Below are 11,864 nucleotides of genomic sequence, written 5' to 3' on the forward strand. Positions count from 1 at the left end.
GATCTGATACCTCCTTGGTGATTTATATAAGCCACCACTGACATGTTGTCCGAACGGACCAAGATGTGGTGTCTTTTTATCTGGGGACAAAAAACGCCTCAGCGCGTTGTCGACTGCCATCATTTCCATGCAGAAGCTTTTCCCGTTCCGACCACTGGCCGAATAATGGTCTGCCCTCGAGCAGCGCTCCCCATCCCGAGGTTGAGGCGACCGTAGACACCAACTTCACACTCTAGGAAGTCCCCAGGCTTACACCTGACCGGTACCAGTCGGTCACTGTCCAAGGTTTCAGAGCTGCGACGCATTTCTGATCGACCTTGAGGCGCGCGAGACCGGAGGTCCAAGCTCTGCGCGGCGCGCGCTTTCAACCAATACTGCAGCGGGCGCATGCGAAGCAGACCCAGCTGAAGCACTGAGGATGCTGAAGCCATGAGACCCAGCATCCTTTGAATCTTTTTGAGCGGGACTAAAGTGCCGTGGCGAAAAATCTCTGTCATGCGCTGAATACTTAGTCTGCGCTGCGGCGACAGCTGTGCTGTCATAGACAGCGAGTCCAGATCTGTGCCCAGAAAATATATTTTCTGACTGGGAGACAGTGAACTCTTTGCCCAATTGACTGTGAGACCTAAATTCTCGAGGTGATCGAGTAATATGTTCCTGTGTTCTATGAGCTCCGACTGTGATCAAGCTAGAACCAGCCAATCGTCCAAATAATTCAGCACTCGTATGCCTCGGAGCCTGAGGGGTGCGAGCGCTGCATCCATGCACATCGTGAATACGCGAGGTGCCAGGGATAGGCCGAATGGCAGGACTGTGAACTGATATGCCTGGCCCTCGAAGGCGAATCTCAAAAATCGCCTGTGACGTGACGCTATTTGTATTTGAAAATAAGCGTCTTTCAGATCTATTGACATGAACCAGTCCCCTTGGCAAATTTGCGAGAGGATTTTCCTGGTCGTGAGCATTCTGAACCGTCGTTTCAGAAGTGCTTTGTTTAGTCGTCTTAGATCTAAAAATGGGTCTGAGACCCCCGTCTTTTTTTTTTTTTTTTTTGGTACCAGAAGATATCTGCTGTACATGCCCCCTTCGCTCTGAGCTTGTGATAGGGGTTCTATAGCCCCTTTGCTCAGTAACTTCGCTATTTCGGCCCGAAGTAGGTGTGCTACTTCCTTTTTCACCGTAGTATCGATTCGCGCCGCTTTGCGTTGCGGGCGTCGACCGAACTGTAGCGAATAGCCTCTTTCTATAATGTCTAGCACCCACTTCGAAACCCCGGGTAGCCTTGCCCATGCGTTTGCACGAATGGCTAGGGGTTGAATGCGAAGCGCGCTCTGGTCGCTCAGCGACAGAGGGGCTTCAGTGTGCTGCAACATAAGCTTATGACATTTGAGGCAGGGGGCGCGCTGATAACAGCGGGCAGATTGCCCGCGCTCGACTCCTCTGCGGTGGTCAATCGAGAGGGGGAGGGCTGGGCGAGTCCCGTAAGACCTGTTATGTCTATGTGTGAATGTGGGCGTGGGATAGCGGGCACATTTACAACACTGAGGGCATTGTCTGCCTGAGCAGAGCGAATGCATGTTGGTTTCGTTTTACAGAAACCTTGAGACATGCAGAACGTAGTGTTTGTGGGCACTGGGCAGTGGGCACATTTACCACATTTAATGCGCAATCGATCTGGGTCGATTTCATGTGCGCGAGCCCTGTGTGACGGGCTGTGTTTCTGTGTAGGAATGAGCACTGGGCATTTTGTCTACACTCATAACACCATCGGCCGTGGTCGGAACACCAGAAAATACACTCTATGGGATTTATCTGGGTAGCCGTAAAGCGCCGTTTGTGTGCAGGCAAGCGGGCTGTGTCGCCGACTTGTTTACTGCAGAATACACTGGAACAGTCGCATTTACTGGAACTGAACGAGCGAGAAGTTGCCATAGAAACAGAGAGCGTCAACACGCTGGCGTTTGTTTGCAGGTGTGCGTGTATTACAATAGACTCGTCCACTGCAATATTGACATTTTCCAGAGAAATGTGTGAGAATGGAGGTAGTGACGCACGGAAACCATAGAAACGGTGCTTGGGTGCAGGCGAGCGGGTTGTACAACGCGCTCGTTGGCTGCAAAAATACACATCTGCAGTCGCCTTTTCAGGGAACTGACAGAGCGAGCATTGACGGCAAAAATTTTTTTTTTTTTTTGCCGGTAGACCCGGGGATCGAACACGGGTCTCTCGCGTGAAAATCGGAGAATCTGCCACTGGGCCACAGGGGAAGACACAAAGGCTTTTATATAGCGCGAATATTATCAGAGAAACCTGTGTTTCTGTGTAGGAATGAGCACTGGGCAGGCAGTGGGCATTTTGTCTACACTCATAACACCATCGGCCGTGGCCGGAACACCAGAAAATACACCCATAGAAACGGTGTTTGGGTGCAGGCGAGCGGGTTGTACAACGCGCTCGTTGGCTGCAAAATGCACATCTGCAGTCGCCTTTCAGGGAACTGACAGAGCGAAGCATTGGAGGCATAATTAATCTGCCGTTAGACCGAGATTCGAACTCCGGTCTCTCGTGTGAAAAATCTAAGATTCCGCCACTGAGCCACAGGGGGGGAACACAAAGGCTTTCAGATGCACGAGCATATAATAGCGTCAACATGTTTTCTTCGGCGTTTGACGCGTGAATGGGGCGCAGAGGCAGGGTAGCTTTCTTGTACGTAAAGAAAAACTAACCCCGACCGTCCGCTTCCAGCCTCCCCTGTGAACGGCGCATTTTGCGCGGCTCGAACAGAGGGAGAGAGAAAGCTAGCCCCGTGACCGTCCGCTCCTGACATCCCCTGTGAACGGCGCGGTTTGCGCGGCTCGAACAGAGGGAGAGCAGGTATCATCCTCCAAGCAGGCAAGGCAAGCGGGCGCACCGGCGAGCTTTGCGGGTTGGGGGGGAAAGGGGGCGTCTTGAAAAAGACGCCCGGCTCTTTTAGTGCAATGAGAGTGTGTGTCGCGGCGGCGAACACACACACATACACAAAACACAGTAGAAGAGAAAAGGATATGTACGCCGGAAAGCGTCAGCAGAAACGGCGACTGAAGGCGGCGAGATGTCGACCAGCAGCTTCAGATGCACTAATCCCGCTGGGTGCTTGACTCAGACGGCGCGGCTTCCTCTCAGGATCCAGCGATGCGAAGGCCCGCTGAAGAGATGAAAAACTGACCAAACCAGCCTCTCTGGGCCGTATTTATAGCCCTGGCCCCACCCGATTTCGGCGGGACATGACGTAATGGGCGCGAAGCGCCCTCATTGGTTCTGACGTCATGAGGAGCCTCTATCGATAGGCTGGTGCAGTTGCCGCAGAGCAGCCAATGGGCGCGCGAGCTGTCTCGCCCATGTCTGCATGCTGCTGCAATGCGTTTTACATTATTGCAAAATTAAGGATAATTTTTGGCTTCAATATCTCGAGGAAAAGAGGTTTTCCCCTAGCGTAAGATATCTTACGCAAGTACGAGAGACCTCTCGTAAGAGAACACTTAGTTCGTGGAGAGGCAGCGGATGCGAGGACGTTAGGTGCACCGGTGCGACCAAATTGGTCGCACTCTAGAGCCCTGCCTGTTTATAAACTTAAAAGGAAGATTAAAATGTTCTGGCCATGAAAATTAATCTTTCCTTTTGTTTATACAATTTAGGCTACTGAAATAGTAACAGAAAGTAAAGCTTCGATCGTATATTTTCAGTGACTTCGATTTGATGAGCAATACAACAGATTCCATTCTAGCAGATTATTGGGTTTAATAAACAAACTAAGGAATAAATAATTACACACGGGATAAATGTATTTACAGCTTACAATAAATCAACATTACAAAACTACTCACGGATGAGAGAGAGAGAGAGAGAGAGAGAGAGAGAGAGAGAGAGAGAGAGAGAGAGAGAGAGAGAGAGAGTAAAATAATAAGCCAAAGTGTAAGAGAGAGAGAGTAAGGGAGATAGATCACAGAATGTTCACAGTATGGCAAAATCACAGAGAAAGTAACCCTTTTTAGAGACACCAAGGAATCGCATCACCCTAAATAGGGGCAGACAATCTTAAACGCATTTAAAAACTCCATAAGCATATTGCATATCGTCGCTGTCGGGCGGAATCCTCGTATCTCCAAAACCATTATCTTTCAGGAAATTTAAAAAACTGCATTTTTTTTGAGTTATTAAACATTGTATCGTTAAAGTTGGTATACCTTATATTGCTATCATATACTGTTGTATACCAACATTAACACAACATTTCCCTAAAATTATGTTTAATCGGAGATACGAGATTTATGACTTGGGAGCGGGGAGATACGAGGTTACGCTGTCATTGATAAGAATGGAACGGACACAGACGTCGCTGCTGTCAGCAGTGTTTATCACAGTCTGCGGTCGCGTTCAGCCTTTTGATAAGAGATAAGGCTTTAAGAGCTATTCAAATCTAATGATTGTGGTTACATACATCTTCCTAAACTCCATTTTAAACGTTTAAGAGATATGAGTGATGCAGTGCCAAAATATTAGGCTGTCTAAAATAGGTGGAAATTAATCTGCACGCAAACAAAATCGGCGGTCGCGTTGAGCCTTTTGACAAGAGAAAAGGCTTCAATAGTTAACCAAAGCTAACGACTGTGGTTACATACATCTTCCTAAACTCCATTTTAAAGGTTTAAGAGCTATAAGTGAAGCAGAACAAAAAATGATGAGCTGACTAACGTTGTCTAATAGGTGGAAATTTGCCTAATCTGCACGCTAACTTACCTCCGTGGCTCACGGGCTTCCTTCTGCACCGAGGCATTACATCTATCGATTTTGAACAAAACAAGCCTACTCAAATGTATCTAACCTAACTATTTTCACTCGTTATTGTCTAAAAAACAGACAGAGTTATGCAAAAATAGGCTTAACTTACTGGCGCCAGTAGACAGACCCTTTTTCTCCCATAAATAAAACCTGCTACTTGGGGACGGGGTATTTTACATGCACAGTGCCAACTTCGAGTCAGTAAAATAATAATAAAAACAATAATTTAAAGCTGGTATCCAAAACATTTAATTCAATTCAAGTATTATATTAGATAGGGGAGAGCGGGGCACAACCTAACGCTTTTTGACTTTCTCAGTTTGTGTAAATCTATTTATGGTTCAGAGTATTTATTTTTTCCCACATTAATTTCCCACATGTCTAGTACAATTATGTGGTTTTGTTTTATTAATACAGTATATACTTTTTTCTTGACACACCCCGAAAGAATGGAAGTGAAATGTGACAACATGCCCCATAGGTGGGGTACATTGTAACATGTGTGGGGCACATTGTAACATAACATATGACAGCTTAAAATGTTATCTGATCTAATAAAAAATGTATACAAAACAAACTAAAATATTTTCTAAATAAAATACAATTAAAAAACTTTTTCATATAAAATAGTGGCAATTTTTAATAATTAAATATAATTTTTTTTTTGAGTTTTGACTACGAACACATGAAAACACAGCTATACAACATAGTTCAAAACAAATAAATAATTAGTCATTTCTGAACATTGACTCTCAGTCTTTATTCACCTTTTTCTCACGTTTTCCCAATAAAATTAATAAAAGTATAGAATATAATAGCATATTTCTAATAGGGGCACATTGTAACGCACTGTGACAACATGCCCCGCCTGCACAACTGGGATTTAAACCCTGCTAGTGTCTTCTGCTAGTTAGCGAAGCATTAAATAACTATCTCAACTGTTAAATAACATCTTAGACATTAAAATAATATCAGATTTGTCTTATTTTAAATAAACACAAAAAATAGAGATGAAACATTAACTTAAGTAAGAAATTTACTTTTCCTATGGTTTAATAAATGTTTATGGATATCTTCCAAAAAAAAGATTTTTTTTTTTCTATATAGTGTTGATATGGCAACTAGTAAATACACAAAGTTTCGTCATCCAAGCACAGTAGCGGTTTTAGGCACGGGCGAACCGGGCAATCGCCCGGGGCGGCATTTTTGGGGGGGCGGCACCGCCGGCACGAGCAGAAAAAAAAAAAAAATCTGCGCCGCGAAGCGGTTTTCTATTATCTATCATTTCGTTGTGTGGGGAATTGCCAAATTTGCGCCCCCTGCTGCTGCAGGCGCCCCTGCTTGCTGAGAAGATGCCGTGCACAGAAGCTGTTTGTTTGAGAAGGGGAAAGGGGAGGGGGCGCGGAGGCGCGGGCGCGGATGACAGTTCACCTCTGGGTCTCTCCCAAATGGAACGGACGGGGGGGGGGGGGGGGATCCATATAGTTATCGAAGTTATCAGTCACACCTCGACTTTCTTCCAGATAACGCACATTTCATTCATAATATTATAAATACGGGCCTCTATATTTCCTGCACATTTTTGTTTTTCTGAATGGTCTGAATGGCTAATAAAAATAGATAATACAAAACGATTACTTGGTCACCACCACCAAGGTGAATTGGTTTAGTCTTGACTTCTGGTCGTGACTCGTGAGCGTGAGTGACAGTTATGGGGGGATCAGGGGATCTGTTGATTGTCGATGTCGAGGGCCAAATAAGAGGGTCTCGAAAGGGGTCTCGCCCAGGGTGTAATTCAATGTAGAACCGCCACTGTCCAAGCATGTGCGGAAGTGTTTAAAACAAGCGTGTTACAACTAGCCCCGCGTTAGGTTGTGCCCCGCGCTCCCCTACATTTTAAAACTTCAATGCACAAGTATAATAAGACTAATAATAAGCCTAGTAATACGTAGACATTTAAAATACATCAATAACTGATATCATAGTTTAACACAGATAAAATCAGAGTTAAGGCTTGCTTTACGTGTTGCTCGACGAGGGTTTCTTAATCGTTGCGAGTTTCAATCCTGAGGAGACAAAATGCAGCGAGGCTCCCGCCGTGGAGTGAAGAGGAGGTGGAGTTACGAGGATTCTCAGACAGTTGAAGTGTCCAGTGGAGTTACGAGATTTGCTCTCAAGCTATTTTCAACACTTTAGATTGGTTAATAATTTGGAAAAATAACAGAACCATGTGGGGACTGACCAATAGCATCGATTTGTGGAAAAATGTGAAATTGACCAAATTTGGACATACGAGGTTTCCGCCCGACAGCGACGATATACAGTCTCTTGTGTTGCTGTGTCAAGAAGGCGCGTGTGTTGGTCACTCGGAGTTTGGCGTGTTCCCTCGTTGGGACATTCTAAAACGCTTAACGTGGCTTACTGTACTAAGACAGTGATTATAAATGACCAAACTCAGTATACATCATAATTATATACCATACTATGTATAAAAATCAGATGAGCCCAGAAATTGAACGCAACACGTTTAATTACATGTTAAGCATTTTTCTCCCTTAGAAAACCGTTATAAGAAAACGCTTACTGTACTAAGACAGTGATATTAAATGACCAAACTCAGTACACATCATATTTATATACCATACTATGTATAAAAAATCAGATGAGCCCAGAAATTGAACGCAACGCGTTTAATTACACGTTAAGCATTTTTCTCCCATAGAAAACCATTATAAGAAAACGCTTAATGTGGCTTACTGTACTAAGACAGTGATATTAAATGACCAAACTCAGTACACAGCATATTTATATACCATACTATGTATAAAAAATCAGATGAGCCCAGAAATTGAATGAATTGAATTTTTATACATAGTATGGTATATAAATATGTTGTGTACTGAGTTTGGTCATTTAATATCACTGTCTTAGTACAGTAAGCCACGTTAAGCGTTTTTCACGTTAAGCGTTTTAGAATGTCCCCTCTCGTTGCTTCCGGGGCGAGCCGACTCGCGGTAAGTTTAAAGGTTCTACTTAAAGTTAAAGTTGCCGGTCGTTCACTTCACTGAACGTAGGAAATGTCCGAAGACGAAAATAAAGACAAAGATTAAAGAAAAGAAAAGAAAGAACGGCGAAAACGATAGTACCGGCTACTATGACATGGGGAAAATCAAATCCATGTTTATACATTTCTTAAAGGTGCAGTGTGTGATTTTTAGCGGCATCTAGTGGTGAGAATTGCGAATTGCAACTGGTCAATAACTCACGGCCTTTCCTGCAAACTCGAATGAGAAGCTACGGTGGCCGACGTAGGATCGGAAGATGTCGTCGTCTGAGTCAGCAGAGAGTAGCAAGTCAAGCAATGAGGTTTCTCTATATTATATTTTATATTAAATTATATTTACTTAATTATTCAGTAAAACCACATGTTATTGCGATTGTTATTTTTACTTGTTTATCATTGTGTTAGTCTTTTATTCACTGACTTTACCATAGCTTGTTTCCATGCTAGTTAGTATAAGATAAGAGCATCAAAGCAGCTAACTTAGGTAAGGGGAAATAGCTAACGTTACGATGTCCGAGGCGTCGTTCAGACAGCATGTTTTTCTCCACGTTTGCCGCGTCAGGGACAACCTGAGTATTCTGCTGCGTCTTTTTCTGCTGCTTCTCATTCAAGTTAGTGACGAAACACGCTCTGTTCGCTGTCGGCTACGGTAGAAACATGACGTCACAGTATGTCGACCTTCATAGAAGGGGGTGGCCGCGGTTATGTAGATATAAATGACTCATTCTAAGGTAATAAAAACATAACAGTTCATTAAGTGAGGTCTTTATACACCACTGAAAACATAGTTATGGATCTTATATTGCATTTCTGTCAATAGATCCTCAGAAATATCACACATTGCACCTTTAAGTGGTTATACATATAGAAAATATAAGATTGCAGGGTTTATTTATCTTTCTTTAAAATTCCAGTTGGGGTCGTAAACTTTTATGACCTAGCAAGAGGTAGGGTTACAGGATGTGATCCAGTTAGGGGAATCATTCTTTTAGAAATACACTTAAGATTCGAAGTTACACACCAGTCTCAAATTACACCTAGAATAAAACAAAACTAATCAGACATGCCTGCATACAGGAAGGTCAGATACAATTCTGAGTTACATACAATGGACGTTTGTGTGTGTATGTGTGTGTGTGTGTGTGTGTGTGGCACTCCAGAGGTCTTCTGGGCCACCTGGATTTCTCTCTTGCAGAGAGAGAGAGGGTTTTGACTGATAAGAAAAGTCTTTGAAGCTGTCTCTTGGAGTTCTGAGATGGTTCCGTTAAATTTCGCTAGGCAACAAATGTGTCATAAGTGCAGACCCAACGGCACCAAAGCTGTGAGTTACATTGGGTAGGTCACAGGTTAAAAGCTCTCCTGAGAGAAAGCATATGTTATCAAGATTTAGTCCAGAATGAAAGAATGTGTTTAGAAGGAATGTGCTTAGAAAACACTGACAAAAACATTTGTTAATTCAGAACAAACGAACGAATGATTCATAGCCCAGTCGTTACAGCGACAACACTCTTAATCGTCTCTAGCGCAGATAAACGAGGCCTTGTCCTCTTTTTTAGCGTATTCCGTGGGCAGAGATTATTTACATGAGAAACATTATGACTTTAAAGAAAAAGCGTTGTAGTCCAAACGAACAGTTTCTTGGAAAGTGAATTCTGTTAATAAATCTAAGTGAATAAAATCTCCCTTTGCATTGGAAAAAGCATAACAGCACCCTCAGTTTTTACAGAAAATGTAGCGTGTTGGTCATAATCATCAAGTTATTTTGAGAAGAATCTATGTATAATTTCTCTAGTTTATGAGAAAAACAACTTTATCAGTAATTATCAATGAAATTTTCTTAAATTATGTTTAATTTGCAACACTGTCAGCCATTCTTCCAGAAAATTCACTTGATTTCTTGACAATTAATTACAATTAATTTACTTGATATATTTAGTTGTTTATAGTTTCTTACACTTACATACATTCAAACAGATAAAAAAACTCAATGTTATAAACTATATTGAGAAATCTCTGACATTAAGTAAATAAAACTCTCACAGCTCCTGAGATGATCTAAATGTGATGAAGTGTTTGAATGTTTCTAACATGAATGTTCTTCAGCATCATGAATGAATGAAGAATAAACACCAACCTCTTTGTTCTTCAGGATCTTCAGTGTGTTTCATTCTGCAGGGTTCTGGATCACTCATGTTCTCACTGTCCTCTTTAATAAACTCAGTCTTTGCAGATTTCAGCTCTTCCTTATGCTCTGATGCTCATCTTCCCTTTGTAGGATGATGGGAATATTCCAGTATTTATGGGTGAATTGCAGTGGGAGGAGCTTCACAGATGATGTGACATACATGGGAGGGGCTTCAATTATGGTACATTTTAGGCCACATCCACACGAAGCCAGAGCTTTCCCTATCCGAATTTTTTTTTCCCCGTTCAAAAAAAAAATTCCGTAAACACGGCGTCGTCTCAAGAAATATCTGCGTACACACGAAACCACTGAAACCGACTCAAAACGATGTAGTATACATGCCAGACCAGTATGTGGCGCTGTAATTCTGCCACAGACATACACTAAAAACGGAGAAGAAGACTTGGAGCTCGCGCATAAACCTTGCGCGCTGTATACAACAATAATATTAGGCACAGTAGCTTCTTTTTTTCTTTTTTCTTTTTTAATCAAGAACTTTGTTGAACAATATGAAAAACCATAAATGTAGTTGCTGTGACTTAACGGTGTCTGACTAGTTGACGCTTGGTGTGATGATGACATCATCGTTTCACAAAATATACGGATTGGCCGTACACACGAAAACGCAAGGGCGGCGTTTTCAGATTTATCCACCTTGGGACCCGGTTTAAAAAAATAGCGGTTTCAGTCTCCGAAAACGCCGGATCCGTGTGGACGAAACGCCAATACGATAAAACATTTATACGTATACAGCGAAACGCGTCTCCATGTGGACGGGCCCTTAGTGTGAGGAGCTGATCTGCCAAAATCTAAAATAAATCAGTTACTGAGTTTATTTTAATAGGGTCAAAGACCTGATGTCAAGTTTTAGTGTTTGTATCTCATTTAAATTTTAAATCAAATAGTTTTTTTTATAAACATAGAAAACCTATTAAATGCAAGTTAAGTGTCTATTGTACAGTTTTTCACAATTGCTAAGTTCTAAAAGAACCACATTCTCGATAGCCTAAACCAATTTGTTGAATAAATCACTCTTTCTGCAAAACCTTAAACAAGTTCAGGCCGTTAGACGCTGTTTGCAAATATCCTGCACTCTATTTACAAACCTCTAAAAACATTCTCACTCGCTACAACACATTTGACACTGTGATGCATTTGTGTCGTAGCAATTGTGAAAAACTGTAATGTTTCAAATAGCTTTTGTGAAAACAAAATGTCAAATGTCAAAATATGGGTGAAATAATGTTTTATCCTCATTCAACTTAGATATATTTTTATGTAAAAATGAAACAACGCTGAAATATATAAAAGAATAAGTGATCATACAAAATTGTATTATATTTTAAATTATTAAAAACTTATTGCGGTATTACCTACTGGTTTGAATTAAAGTATAAAGATTTAAATTTACAATGAATAAGTATTTTGGGGCTACACTATTTTGTGGTTTAACTAAGATCCTTAAAACCAGTCCTGAAATTTTTTTTAGCAATATTTGTCTTTGACCCATGTACTGTTTTACACATAAGCATTTATATCAATCTGTCTGTCTAATGTAAAGCAACTGATGCTAATTCACAATTCTTTATTTTGTAATTCTTACATTATTCTCTTTCTTCATTAAAATAACGGTAGATATCTAGAAAAGTGCTAAAAAACTGCAAGGAAAACATATGAAAACATAAAGACAGAAATAAATGTACATATTCATAATCATCTAATCCCCTCAGTCTGCTGACTCAAACGAGCTTTAAGTGTCAATTTACAGGAGATCTGAAGACATCAGCATAATAAATG

General features: G+C 41.7%; 1 protein-coding gene across 1 annotated transcript; it reads right to left on the bottom strand.

The window, feature by feature from the left end:
* Positions 1-243: 243 nt before the first annotated feature.
* Positions 244-2,233, bottom strand: LOC309501901 (uncharacterized protein). Its single transcript, XM_082174156.1, has 2 exons — positions 2,100-2,233; positions 244-1,812 (listed from the first exon to the last, which is right to left on the bottom strand). Exon 2 carries the CDS (start codon positions 1,288-1,290, stop codon positions 289-291), a length of 1,002 nt encoding a protein of 333 aa, XP_082030282.1. The 5' UTR covers positions 1,291-1,812; positions 2,100-2,233; the 3' UTR covers positions 244-288.
* Positions 2,234-11,864: the final 9,631 nt, after the last annotated feature.

This window comes from Leuciscus leuciscus (genome assembly GCF_965113295.1).
Source record: "Leuciscus leuciscus genome assembly, chromosome: 1".
NCBI lineage: Eukaryota > Metazoa > Chordata > Actinopteri > Cypriniformes > Leuciscidae > Leuciscus > Leuciscus leuciscus.

Excerpts from the sequence above, each read along its gene's own strand:
- LOC309501901 (XM_082174156.1), bottom strand. The coding sequence starts at position 1,290 with ATGGGCAAGGCTACCCGGGGTTTCGAAGTGGGTGCTAGACATTATAGA.